The sequence below is a fragment of the Phoca vitulina genome, unplaced genomic scaffold (assembly GCF_004348235.1).
Source record: "Phoca vitulina isolate PV1807 unplaced genomic scaffold, GSC_HSeal_1.0 scaffold6, whole genome shotgun sequence".
NCBI lineage: Eukaryota > Metazoa > Chordata > Mammalia > Carnivora > Phocidae > Phoca > Phoca vitulina.
In genome coordinates, this window is record NW_022589709.1 from 68,243,752 (window position 1) to 68,258,088 (window position 14,337).

The 14,337-nt window shown below is 40.8% G+C and overlaps 1 protein-coding gene across 1 annotated transcript; it reads left to right on the forward strand.

The window, feature by feature from the left end:
- The first annotated feature begins 231 nt into the window (after positions 1-231).
- Positions 232-6,975, forward strand: SPINK1 (serine peptidase inhibitor Kazal type 1). Its single transcript, XM_032403520.1, has 4 exons — positions 232-286; positions 1,644-1,675; positions 3,157-3,263; positions 6,930-6,975. Exons 1-4 carry the CDS (start codon positions 232-234, stop codon positions 6,973-6,975), a joined length of 240 nt encoding a protein of 79 aa, XP_032259411.1.
- The last annotated feature ends 7,362 nt before the right edge of the window (positions 6,976-14,337 follow it).

Consider the following 14,337-nt stretch of genomic DNA (forward strand, 5'->3'; position numbering starts at 1 on the left):
TATGGCAGGCCTGTGCTGTTTCTTTCATCTTTCTTACGCAAGTGACATTCCCAAAACTTGGGGCCAGGCTATGTTACAGAGTCAATCAATAACCAAAGATCCGTGACAGGGCAGGAGGTGGCGCCTGGACGGCCAACCTAACTATATAACCCTTCCAGTCCCAGGGTTCTGAAGAGAAGTGGTAAGTTCAGTGCAGTTTTCCACTGAGGTCTGGATACCGAACTTTCAGCCATGAAGGTAACGAGCATCTTTCTTCTTAGTGCCTTGGCCCTGTTGAGCTTATCTGGTAGGTGCCTTTGCATATTTTTCTGATTGAGTAAAACCTTTTTGACGTGTTGCATTACTGAGCTCATTACGTTCTAGACTTAGAGTCTAGTCTTGGACAGATCTTTTGGTCCCAATGAAATGAAATAAGGTCAGGGACCTATTCCAGGGGGCTTCTTCAAACCCAGAGATGCCTTGCTGCTTCTCATAAAATTTAGCTAGGAGGAGCTACCTCCTTACCTAGATCACCTCAGAAATTGTCAATATCAAAATCAAATCTCACCAACATTTCTTCCTTTGGATACTATCAAGCTACTTCCTCTTCCCTTCAATAAGCTCATTCAAGATCACCAACCCCTACATAATGTCAACAAACCTGTTATTTTCTAGGGAATGCAGCATGGCAATTTTAAGTACCTATCTGTAAATTCAAGAAATGTGAATTAGACTAATAAACAGTGTAATGTAATAGAGGGAAAGAGCTCTTTGGGGACTGATGGTGAGATGTCAAAAGAGTTCTATTTTTAACATTACTTACTAAAGAAGACTTACATGTAATTGCAAGTTAGTTTTGTGTCACAAGATCTGGCTGGTGCTAGTGGTAACTGTTTCACAAATTTTCATATAAACTCTCCACATCTTCGTTTATACACTGACACTTCTTACATCACTAATTATAAGATCAAAGGTCTAGTAACCAGTTGTGAGAAGGCAGTGAAGATTCAGAAGATATTTGCTCTGCACCTGACACATTTCAAGCAGTAAGTAAATCACTTCTATTTTCAAAAGACATGGGTCAACTTTCATGAAATGCCCAATTGAGATACTTTGGTCATAATCAAACTTCTGCTTCATTTTCTTAAAGCTTCAGTAGGCAGGGAGTGATGGGGCACCAGTCAGATGTCCTTGAGAGAAGGCAGAAATAAGAAAGGGTTGGGTGGGGCACCTGGGTGGCCCAGTCGGTTGAACATCCGACTCTTGATTTTGGCTCAGGTCATAATCTTGCCCTGCATCAGGCTCAGTGCTCAGCAGGGAGTGTACTTGAGGATTCTCTCCATCTCCCTTTGTCCTTCCCCCTGTTCATGCGTTCATGCGCTCTCTTCTTCCCTCTCAAATAAATAAATCTTAAAAAAAGAAGAAGAAGAAGAAGAAGAAGAAGAAGAAGAAGAAGAAGAAGAAGAAGAAGAAGAAGAAGGAGAGGAAGAAGAAGAAGAAGGAGAAGAAGAAGGAGAAGAAGAAGAAGAAGGAGAAGAAGAAAGGTGGGGAGCAGAAGAGGCGAGCAGAGAAGTCTTCAATGGAAGTGGAAGATTGCAAATAAGAGCAGATCCGGCTTCTCCCATTTAGTACCTGACCTCACATGTCTCATTTATGTTTTCTAGGTACCACTAGAGCTGGCTTGATGGGAAGAGAGGTAAAGACAATTTTGTACTTTTTTATCTCTCAGGCTAGAACTATTTACTCCACTCAACTCACGGCCAAGCTGTGACATTTCAGTTCCCCTGAAGTCAGGATGGGTGTGTGGTACTAGTGAGGCTTCACCTGCTAAGTGTGGATCGTGACAGCAGTGCCCCACAGGGTCTTATGCTGAAGGACAAATGCACCGACACACAGGCAGTTTCCATGTTGTCATGTAATGCTTGCTGTGAAGGCATTCTGAACGTTTTGAGGTTATCTGGTACGGCAAGGATTTGGGGGGGGGCATTCTTCTTAACTTCCCCCCAAGCAGCCTTCCTCCTTACAGCCAGTTTGACCATGTTGGCATAAAGTTCTCCCAATCCCCAAGGTGAAGCTCTAATTTATAATGAGCAAAAGAAAATAATAAACTAGGTTCTTCCTCTAGAAAAATATTCTACACCTAACTTTTCTTTTTTTGTTCTGAGTTTATAAATTTATTAACTGCGGTAAATTTGAAGACCAGGGAAGAGAAGTGTCCCTTTTCATTTATATCTAGTGAGGAGATAGACGGCAAACCAAAAGGGCATGAGTAAATAAATTATTACACTAATGATAAGGGTTTAAAGAAATTCAGGTACCATCTGGAACCTAGCCTGGTTAGATCACAGAATGTGCCCCTAAGTGAGATATATTTTGAGCCATGAAGGATAAGAGAATGTTAGCAAAATATAACTGATGGGTAAAAGTAGTAGACTGAAGTGGTGAAGAGCCAAAGCTCAGGACCTAGACCAACTGGGTTTGAATCCTGGATCTGGAATTACCAGCTGCGTAGCCTTGGGTGATTTAATCTCTTTGTGCTTCACTGTCTTCACTGGAAGAAGAGTGTAATAAAAAAGTCATAGGATAGTTGTAAGATTTAAATAGAGTAATACATGAAAGCACATGCCTATGACAGCCATCCCATAACTACGCATTCTTACTGATGTCCAGGAAACAGACTGTGCAAGGGCTCCCAGGGCAGAAAGCACCTGAAGTCGTCACATGACTAAGAGAAGGGCAGTGTGACTGGATCACAGTGGGCAAGGAAGACATGCCCACGGTGTGGCTGACCTGACAGGAACCAGCACCAGCCATCATTGCAAACTGGAACATGATCTCACTCACCTTATTCAAACCTCACAACGCCACCATGAGATAGGTGTGGAAGCGATAATATCCTTCCCATCGTGCAGATGAAGTGACTGAGGCTCGGAGCCACCAGAAGATTTGCCACATAGTATAGCTTGTAAACAGCAGAGGTATTACATGCAATCAGGTATTCTGATTCGAAACCTTGGATTCTTCCTCTCAGACACTCAGTATCACTCCCCCCATCACCGCCGGGCTTCCATCTTTAAGCTAACCAACTTAAGGAAGTGAAAACCCTTTTAGAGATTTTGCTATAAACTCAAAGAACGCTAAATGATGGAAAATAATTCTGTTTAATTCCATTTTTAGGCTAAATGTAACACTGAAACGACTGCATGTACCAAGATCTATAATCCTGTCTGTGGGACTGATGGAGAAACTTATTCTAATGAATGTGTGTTATGTGTTCAAAATAAGTGAGTACAAACTTGAATGTCTTTTAAAACATATTTTTAAGCTAGTTGTCTTCAAATTTTCATATATCTTATCCCTCTAAGTTCCAATCAATATACCAATAACATTAATCTTACCATGAGAGAAACAAAACATCTTGACTTTCCAAAAATAATTCCCAATCCCTTTTTCTCATTACATATCTGGTATGATTATCTACAGAGATGTGCATGTGTTTATGTGTGTGTGTGTGTTGTTATACAAAACAATACTTGTTGTGTCAGGCATTGGGCAAGGCACTGAATACTCACAAATCTATGAGGCAGAGAATACTAAACCCATTATACACATGAAGAAATTGAGACTGAGCTTAAGTAACTTGCTCAAGATCAACCAGCAGTAAGTGACAGACGTGGGTCCAAATCCTTGCTCTTTCAACTATGCTTTAAAGTCAGGTACCAGACTAAGTATTTGTGAGATACAGAAGGAAGTCCAACATGTTTCAAGTCTCAGTTTGGTTACACTCAATGCTAATACAGTGTAGTCAGTGGAAATAAGAGCAAAGTACTCTGAGAGCACAATATTAAAAACAACTAATTATGCCTGCTACAATTCGGAAAAGTTTGGAGGCTTTGTTTAGGCCATAAAGGAGAGAGAGGCACTCCAATAAGAAGAAAAATCTGAACAAAAGGGAGGAAGGTATTAATAACATGGTACAAGATAAATGTGTTAAGGAAAGGATAGTGGAATAGAGGAAAGTGTTTGAATGGTTCTCTGAATTAATTTTTCAAAAATCACTTGTATAACAAAAACCCATGCTTTACAGCAAATCAACAGATAGTCTAGATTTTTAAAAAGCTAATACACCCAAAATACCTTTAAGTTTAAAAGATCACAGGGGCGTCTGGCTGGCTCAGTTGCTAGAACATGTGACTCTTGATCTTGCGGTTGTGAGTTTGAGCCCCATGTCAGGTGTAGAGACTACTTAAAAATAAAATCTTGAAAAAAAATCATACTTGGTGATGGTAATGATTGTGTTTATGAAAGCCCTCAAAAATGCAAATATGAATTATATGGATCAGGTGACCAAAAACATACTTTTGTAACATTCTTTTATGGAGATGAGAGCCAGCCTCAGTGAATCTCATTTTCTGAAGTGATCATAGGTAGGTGCTGGGAATCAAACCTGGCCCTGAGAGAAGCAGATCTGCCACAAATTTTCTATTTTACTCAGCTCCTGAACACCTAACATGTGCCCAGCATTGTGCCGGTTTCCTCTGCTTTCCTTGTGCTTATGAGTGAAAGAAAATAGGTCTTAAGTGCAAATAAGAAAGCTTCTGGTAACTTGGGACAAGTGCCATCAAATGAGGTGTGAGGAAAGTACCACAGGAGTGAAGGAGAGACACAGATTCCTTAGTACCAAAAGGGTCAAGAAAGGATTCATGAAAAGGATGTCATTTAAACAGGGCTCTGAATTTTGGCAGCACCGCAAAGGCATTCCAGGTTAAATAAAGGTGTAGAATGAGCAAAACAAATAAAAGAGATTCCACAAGTAGCCCAGAAAACTGTTATTCTTAGAACTGATTTAGCATTAACAACTTTGACTTAGACTCAAATGACTGCATGCATTTCCATTATTCCGTAGTATAAATTCCCAATAACATGACCTCTCTTCTTGGTCTGCTTTAAATCACTTCAGAAAATCCTCAGTGTTAGCAAGGATTGTTGAAATAGGGCCCCAGGGAGAGAGATCTAATATCCTCAAGTTTTAGAACCAAAATATTAGGTGTTCTGCTTTGTGGTGAATTTATTTCCACACTAAAGATTTGTAAAAGGACTGGAAAACACTTGTTAATTTTCTCACGACCTAGGCTGTTGACATAAAGGTCAAACATCATATTTCCATCCAAGGGGAGGAGAAAGCAACATAACAGCCTTGAGATTTAGAAAACTCCCAAGTGCCAAGACCAAAATGCCCAATGTTTAGAATGAAATATTGCAAAAATATGAGCATACAGCTGAGACACCCCACTCCCTTAGCCTTTAAAACTTACCTGTACTGCTTACTCATTCTATTTTCTCAAAAATATTTAAATATGGGAAGAACATTTGAATGCCAGAAAATGTAACTTCTCTTCCTGTATTTCTCAGATAAGAAAACAGGTCTAAGGGTGCTTGGGTGCCTCAGTGAGTTGAGTGTCCAGCTCTTGGTTTTGGCTCAGGTCATGATCTCGTGAGTCATGGGACTGAGCCCAAGTCGGTCTGCTTGAAGATCCTCTCCCTCTGCCTCTTCTCACTCTCTCTCAAATAAATTAATTGATTTAAAAAAGAAAAAGAAAACAGGTCTAGAGAGAAAATGTGGCTTTTCCTAGTGTAACTAAAATACTTACAATGTACCATACCACCTTTCTCTCTACTGCCCGTTAAAAGCCCCCCAAAAATACTTTGTTGAGTTAACTAGAACCAGGCTCTGACCCTAGTTGTTGGGTTTTGAGATGGGTAGACAAAGGCTTGCATCTCCTTGATCATTACGTGCTTGTCAGATATAATCGGTAAGGACTTTTTTCTCTGTCTTCTCAGGGAATTTGTACTGGCAAATTCTCTTCTAGAGACCAGCACTCTCTAGTAGAACTGTCTGCAAAGACGGAAATGTTCTGTAACTGTGTTGTCCAGTATGGAAGCCACTAGCCTTGCCACCAGTACTTAAAGTGTGGCTCGTACAACTGAGAAACTGAATTTTTAATATTACATAACTTTAACTGATGTGAATTTAAATAGCTAAATAGGGATGGTGTCTTCTATATTGGACAACACAGCTATAGAAGGGAAGTCAACCTGTGTACTGTGTTTAGATGTTTGTGCTATGTATGCTAAACAACTCAGACAAGTATTATGCATGGATAATATTCATGGAACAAGAAAACAATAAAAACTCTTAAAATGAAGAATCATCAAGGTCCAGATAAATACATGCATAGATATATGGAAGTCAGATGTCCTCAAGTAACAGAGAAATAGAAGAATTTTTATGAACCAGTAGTATATTCAAAGAAAGGATGGTTAAAAAAGAGAGAGAGAGAGAGCTCTGAAAACAACCTCATGAGGCACAATTACAGGATTTAGGAATATTTAGCTGACAGAAAAGAAAACTGGTTTGGGAAAGGTAGTGTCCTGGGGAGCAGAGAGGTTTTTATCTGGAGGGGAGGATGCTCAGACCTGGCAGGTATCAGATAGGATATAGATATGATTTCCTTCTGTGAGATCTCACAGGTATTAAACCCCAGAGTTCTAAGGCAAAAGATCAGTCAATTAGAACATCCTGTAGTAGCCCAGGCACCAGCTAAGCTGGATACCTTGTGGCTAGAACAATGATATTAGGAGAAAAAGAAGCAACGATGAATTAGAGATTGATTTCAGAGGTTTACTGTAATGCCACAGTAGATCTGTAAACTGTGTAAGGACATTTTTCCTTTCTGTTGTATCCCTAGTGGATATAAGAAAGAGTGTCAATATTTGATGGATTAATGAATAAGTGAATGAATACATGAATGAAAGGCAGGGAAATGGGAATAAAAATTTGAAACCTTTCTATTTTAAATAAAGCTGATGTTTTTTCATTGTTTTTCTCCCATAGTCACTTTTTTGTCAGCAAAGTTCAAGCTGATTTTTTTTTTCATTCTCTTCTACAGGAAGCGCCAGATCCCTGTCCTCATTAAAAAATCTGGACCTTGCTGAGAACCAAGGTTCTAAAATCTCCTGTGGTCCCCACAATGCCTAGCGGACCTGACTGTTGAATAAAATGCATCTAAATACTTCCTGTTGTTCCTGTATGCTTTTTCCTCAAAGGCATGTTTGATTACACTGGGGTCAGGGGACTGAGACAAACTCAGAATAGACCAGATTTTACAAAATACAGCAATTCTGAAATCTTGGACAAGGTTTCCATCATGATGCTTTTTCCTTCTCCATTCCCTTCCTCACATACTGACTACTGTCTCAGGAAAATGTGATTACAGTTATTAACTGACAGGACCCAGTTGATCCTGAGGACAATAATCCCACAGAGAATTAAACTAGCTTCAGAAGGAATACTTGGAAAACTTTCAGTCCAGAAACATGTTATCTGTTAGCTTTCGTGACTGAAATAATTTCTTTAGGTTTCCTTGGGATTTAATAGAGCATCTATTGTACGAGGACTCTGTGTAGCTGACTTGGCTTTATATGTGAGCCACAATAACCCTGTAAGGTTATCCTTATCTTGTGAGTCAATGTAGAAAAGTTAAGTAAGCTGACTAATAGCACTGGCAAATAAGGTAGCAGAGTTAGGTTTTTAATCCAGGGTGGACTCAAAAATCGAATGCTTCGTCTAAACCACAATCACCCCAGGTGGATTATTCCTTGCCTATTTCTTCTATAGGAACTTTAGGTAGCTTCCTCATATTAAAAGACCTATGTGCGTAGGGACAGCAAATAAGGTAGAAATAAGAAGTACCTCAAAAGAAAAAGTATCTATAATCACTAAAAAAGAGATGGAAAAGTAGCTTGAATTCTTGAGCCCTTATGAAGAACTAGCCGAGAAGGGAGAAGCGGATGGAGGCCTAAAAAAACCTGAGATGTATCAGGTGCATCAAAATCTTTCCCAACACAGTTGCCTGACACTCTTAAGGTTTAGGATAATTTCTTGTCATGTTCAGAATATTCACGTCTTGAAGCTTAAATCTGACCACTAGAGGATGCTGTGGTCTCCCGCGTGACAGCCAAACCAGAGCCTAAAGCTCGCCAGATACCATGCTAACAGAAGTTATGGATGCAAGATGGCTTCCTGCATCTCGTCTGTGATGCTAGAGGACACTTGAAGGGCACCCTTAATAGTAAACAACTTTGCCACAGTAAACGGAATTTAAATAATTGAATGTTAGAAATTGTCACGTCTAATTGGACCATTTTACAGGTCTGGAGAGAAGAGGTTTGAAAGTTATAGGTAGAAGGAATACATAAACCCAGATTGTTTACCTTCAATGGTTCTGCTCCCTCTCTCTGACCTGTTAAAAGGTAAACAGAGGCAACCCACATCTCCACCTGGCCATATTTTTTGGAGCTGCCAACCTGACAGATGCCAGGCCAAGTTCTCAAGACACAAAACAAGACAAACAAGAAGGGAAAGGATCAACAACTAATGGTATCTAAAAGCAAATTCACGAGTCACAATTCGAAGATCTAATGTTGGTTTTTTTGTTTGGGGGGGGGAGTTGTTTGTTTGCCTGCCAATCTGTACTTGGAAAGGAAGGGACAAAGAGAAATTTTACCTTCCTCTATGGACCAGGCGCTACAGACAGAGATAGAAGAGCTTCTTTGGTAAGAATTCTTACCCTTTGTCCGCTTTGGCCAGTTTCCCCGGGATCCCTTCTGCAGGCTCCGGAGTGAGCGCGACGCCCCAGCGTTCTCGTCCTGGTCACCAGGTACTTTAGAGGAGGAAAAAATAATTTTCCCTCCACCCTCAACGGTGAGTGCGTGGCTGAGATGCCTTTTTCTGTAGGGCACCTCATAAATGGATAGGCTTATCTACGATGAAAGTTTACTGTGGCCACTGTAACTCAAGATTATCTTTGGTGAGGTTCACCTGCTCGTTCAGCCTTCAAACAAAAATTCTCACCGGAGGCCTCACACGGGACCCATTCCGGCCCTGGAACCAGCGGGTTTTGAAAGCTGACACAGTCCCACCCTGAATTCAGTCCGGTCTCCAAGTCGGACCCAGTCCCACGCCGAACTGCGTCCCCTTTCCAAGCTGGACCCAGTCCTTCCCTGGACCCAGCTCAGTTTCCAAGTCGGACCGGGTCTGACGTGGGACCCAGTCAGGTTTCCAAATAGGAACCAGTGTGACCCCGAACTTCGTCCGGTTTTGAAGTCGTACCCAGTCGGACTGCGGCCAGTTTCCAGATTGAGTTGGGAGAAAGAAGTGCGCGGGTAAAGCTGAGAGCTTTAACGTAAAAGCTGCAGGGCTGGGATCCCACAGGGATGTACCCCGACCTCCAGAGGCCGCGAGAAGCCGCGAGAAGCCGCGAGAAGCCGCGAGAAGCCACGAGCTCGAGGGGCTCCACAGGTACCTGCGTCTGGTTGCTCGTCGCTCCTGGGCTCCTTGGGTTCCCTCTTCTGTCTCCATAACCATGAAAAGATAAACTTGAGGCATATTACAGTTTCAAGAGTTTATGTGGACAAAAATTGAATCGAATGGAGCAACCTCCAATCTAGCAGACAGAAAGGAGCTCCGAGGGGCACAAAGACGTTACTTTACAAGCAAAAAAGCTGGTTGGTTATTGCAAGGTCGCTTTCCTTTAGGGCACAGCAGAGGTCTGTCAGGCAGATGACGTAACTAGTGCTGATCAGGGGATTCCTGACTGACTGATTTAAGATTCCATTTCTGGGAGAGCAGAAACTGCACTTAAGTCTTGGTTTGGTGGTGTGGGGCTTAGCCTAACAGACTCCATTCTGGGCCTGTTGCCTTGCTTTTATCTTTTTTTTTTTTTTTTTTTTTTAATTTTTTTATTGTTATGTTAATCCCCATACATTGCATCATTAGTTTTAGATACAGTGTTCCATGATTCATTGTTTGTGCATAACACCCAGTGCTCCATGCAGAACGTGCCCTCCTCAATACCCATCACCAGGCTAACCCATCCCCTCACCCCCCTCCCCTCTAGAACCCTCAGTTTGTTTTTCAGAGTCCATTGTCTCTCATGGTTCTTCTCCCCCTCCGATTTCCCCCCCTTCATTCTTCCCCTCCTGCTACATTCTTCTTCTTCTTTTTTTCTTTCTTAACATATATTGCATTATTTGTTTCAGAGGTACAGATCTGAGATTCAACAGTCTTGCACAATTCACAGCGCTTACCAGAACACATACCCTCCCCAGTGTCCATCACCCAGTCACCCCATCCCTCCCATCCCACCCCCCACTCCAGCAACCCTCAGTTTGTTTCCTGAGATTAAGAATTCCTCATATCAGTGAGGTCATATGATACATGTCTTTCTCTGTTTGACTTATTTCGCTCAGCATAATACCCTCCAGTTCCATCCACGTCGTTGCAAATGGCAAGATCTCATTCCTTTTGATGGCTGCATAATATTCCATTGTATATATATACCACCTCTTCTTTATCCATTCATCTGTTGATGGACATCTTGGCTCTTTCCACAGTTTGGCTATTGTGGACATTGCTGCTATAAACATCAGGGTGCACGTAGCCTTTCGGGTCCCTACTTTTGTATCTTTGGGGTAAATACCCAGTAGTGCAATTGCTGGATCGTATGGTAGCTCTATTTTCAACTTTTTGAGGAACCTCCACACTGTTTTCCAGAGTGGCTGCACCAGCTTGCATTCCCACCAACAGTGTAGGAGGGTTCCCCTTTCTCCGCATCCCCGCCAATATCTGTCATTTCCTGACTTGTTAATTTTAGCCATTCTGACTGGTGTGAGGTGGTATCTCATTGAGGTTTTGATTTGGATTTCCCTGATGCCGAGCGATATTGAACACTTTTTCATGTGTCTGTTGGCCGTTTGGATGTCTTCTTTGGAAAAATGTCTGTTCATGTCTTCTGCCCATTTCTTGATTGGATTCTTTGTTCTTTTGGTGTTGAGTTTGATGAGTTCTTTATAGATTTTGGATACTAGCCCTTTATCTGATATGTCATTTGCAAATATCTTCTCCCATTCTGTCAGTTGTCTTTTGGTTTTGTTGACTGTTTCCTTTGCTTTGCAAAAGCTTTTTATCTTGATGAAGTCCCAATAGTTCATTTTTGCCCTTGCTTCCCTTGCCTTTGGCGATGTTTCTAGGAAGAAGTTGCTGCGGCTGAGGTCGAAGAGGTTGCTGCCTGTGTTCTCCTTTAGGATTTTGATGGACTCCTGTCTCACATTGAGGTCTTTCAACCATTTGGAGTCTATTTTTGTGTGTGGTGTAAGGAAATGGTCCAGTTTCATTCTTCTGCATGTGGCTGTCCAATTTTCCCAACACCATTTGTTGAAGAGACTGTCTTTTTTCCATTGGACATTCTTTCCTGCTTTGTCAAAGATTAGTTGACCATAGAGTTGAGGGTCCATTTCTGGGCTCTCTATTCTGTTCCATTGATCTATGTGTCTGTTTTTGTGCCAGTACCATACTGTCTTGATGATGACAGCTTTGTAGTAGAGCTGGAAGTCCGGAATTGTGATGCCGCCAGCTTTGCTTTTCTTTTTCAACATTCCTCTGGCTATGCGGGGTCTTTTCTGGTTCCATACAAATTTGAGGATTATTTGTTCCATTTCTTTGAAGAAAGTGGATGGTATTTTGATGGGGATTGCATTGAATGTGTAGATTGCTCTAGGTAGGATTGACATCTTCACAATATTTGTTCTTCCAATCCATGAGCATGGAACGTTTTTCCATTTCTTTGTGTCTTCCTCAATTTCTTTCATGAGTATTTTATAGTTTTCTGAGTACAGATCCTTTGCCTCTTTGGTTAGATTTATTCCTAGGTATCTTATGGTTTTGGGTGCAATTGTAAATGGGATCGACTCCTTAATTTCTCTTTCTTCTGACTTGTTGTTGGTGTATAGGAATGCCACTGACTTCTGTGCATTGATTTTATATCCTGCCACTTGACTGAATTCCTGTATGAGTTCTAGCAGTTTTGGGGTGGAGTCTTTGGGATTTTCCACATAAAGTATCATATCATCTGCAAAGAGTGAGAGTTTGACTTCTTCTTTGCCAATTTGGATGCCTTTGATTTCTTTTTGTTGTCTGATTGCTGTGGCTAGGACTTCCAATACTATGTTGAATAGCAGTGGCGATAGTGGACATCCCTGCCGCGTTCCTGACCTTAGGGGGAAAGCTCTCAGTTTTTCCCCATTGAGAATGATATTTGCTGTAGGTTTTTCATAGATGGCTTTTATGATATTGAGGTATGTACCCTCTATGCCTATACTCTGAAGAGTTTTGATCAAGAAAGGATGCTGTACTTTGTCAAATGCTTTTTCTGCATCTATTGAGAGGATCATATGATTCTTGTTCTTTCTTTTGTTAATGTATTGTATCACGTTGATTGATTTGCGGATGTTGAACCAACCTTGCAGCCCAGGGATAAATCCCACTTGGTCGTGGTGAATAATCCTTTGAATGTACTGTTGGATCCTATTGGCTAGTATTTTGGTGAGAATTTTTGCATCCATGTTCATCAGGGATATTGGTCTGTAATTCTCCTTTTTGATGGGGTCTTTGTCTGGTTTTGGGATCAAGGTAATGCTGGCCTCATAAAATGAGTTTGGAAGTTTTCCTTCCATTTCTATTTTTTGGAACAGTTTCAGAAGGAGAGGTATTAATTCTTCTTGAAATGTTTGGTAGAATTCCCCTGGGAAGCCATCTGGCCCTGGGCTTTTGTGTTTTGGGAGATTTTTGATGACTGCTTCTATTTCCTTAGTGGTTATAGGTCTGTTCAGGTTTTCTATTTCTTCCTGGTTCAGTTTTGGTAGTTGATACATCTCTAGGAATGCATCCATTACTTCCAGGTTATCTAATTTGCTGGCATAGAGTTGCTCATAATATGTTCTTATAATTGTTTGTATTTCTTTGGTGTTGGTTGTGATTTCTCCTCTTTCATTCATGATTTTGTTGATTTGGGTCATTTCTCTTTTCTTTTTGATAAGTCTGGCCAGGGGCTTATCAATCTTGTTAATTCTTTCAAAGAACCAGCTCCTAGTTTTGTTGATCTGTTCTACTGTTCTTTTGGTTTCTATTTCATTGATTTCTGCTCTGATCTTTATTATTTCTCTTCTCCTGCTGGGTTTAGGCTTTATTTGCTGTTCTTTCTCCAGCTCCTTTAGGTGTAGGGTTAGGTTGTGTACTTGAGACCTTTCTTGTTTCTTGAGAAAGGCTTGTATTGCTATATACTTTCCTCTTAGGACTGCCTTTGCTGTATCCCAAAGATTTTGAATAGTTGTGTTTTCATTTTCATTGGTTTCCATGAATTTTTTTAATTCTTCTTTAATTTCCTGGTTGACCCATTCATTCTTCAGTAGGATGCTCTTTAGCCTCCATGTATTTGAGTTCTTTCCGACTTTCCTCTTGTGATTGAGTTCTAGTTTCAAAGCATTGTGGTCTGAAAATATGCAGGGGATGATCCCAATCTTCTGGTACCAGTTGAGACCTGATTTATGACCTAGGATGTGATCTATTCTGGAGAATGTTCCATGGGCACTAGAGAAGAATGTGTATTCCGTTGCTTTGGGATGGAATGTTCTGAATATGTCTGTGAAGTCCATTTGGTCCAGTGTGTCATTTAAAGTCTTTATTTCCTTGTTGATCTTTTGCTTAGACGATCTGTCCATTTCAGTGAGAGGGGTGTTAAAGTCCCCCACTATTATTGTATTGTTGTTGATGTGTTTCTTTGCTTTTGTTATTAATTGCCTTATATAATTGGCTGCTCCCATGTTAGGGGCATAGATATTTACAATTGTTAGATCTTCTTGTTGGATAGACCCTTTAAGTATGATATAGTGTCCTTCCTCATCTCTTATTACAGTCTTTGGTTTAAAATCTAATTTGTCTGATATAAGGATTGCCACCCCAGCTTTCTTTTGGTGTCCATTAGCATGGTAAATGGTTTTCCACCCCCTCACTTTCAATCTGGGGGTGTCTTTGGGTCTAAAATGAGTCTCTTGCAGACAGCATATCGATGGGTCTTGTTTTTTAATCCAATCTGATAGCCTGTGTCTTTTGATTGGGGCATTTAGCCCATTTACATTCAGGGTAACTATTGAAAGATATGAATTTAGTGCCATTGTATTGCTTGTAAAGTGACTGTTACTGTATATTGTTTGTGTTCCTTTCTGGTCTATGTTGCTTTTAGGCTCTCTCTTTGCTTAGAGGACCCCTTTTAATATTTGTTGTAGGGCTGGTTTCGTGTTTGCAAATTCCTTTAGTTTTTGTTTGTCCTGGAAGCTTTTTATCTCTCCTTCAATTTTCAATGACAGCCTAGCTGGATATAGTATTCTTGGCTGCATATTTTTCTCATTTAGTGCTCTGAATATGTCCTGCCAGTCCTTTCTGGCCTGCCAGGTCTCTGTGGA

Excerpts from the sequence above, each read along its gene's own strand:
- SPINK1 (XM_032403520.1), top strand. The coding sequence starts at position 232 with ATGAAGGTAACGAGCATCTTTCTTCTTAGTGCCTTGGCCCTGTTGAGC. Across the intron at positions 287-1,643 it reads GGCCCTGTTGAGCTTATCTG|GTACCACTAGAGCTGGCTTG; the intron begins GTAGGTGCCTTT and ends TATGTTTTCTAG. Across the intron at positions 3,264-6,929 it reads GTGTTATGTGTTCAAAATAA|GAAGCGCCAGATCCCTGTCC; the intron begins GTGAGTACAAAC and ends TCTCTTCTACAG.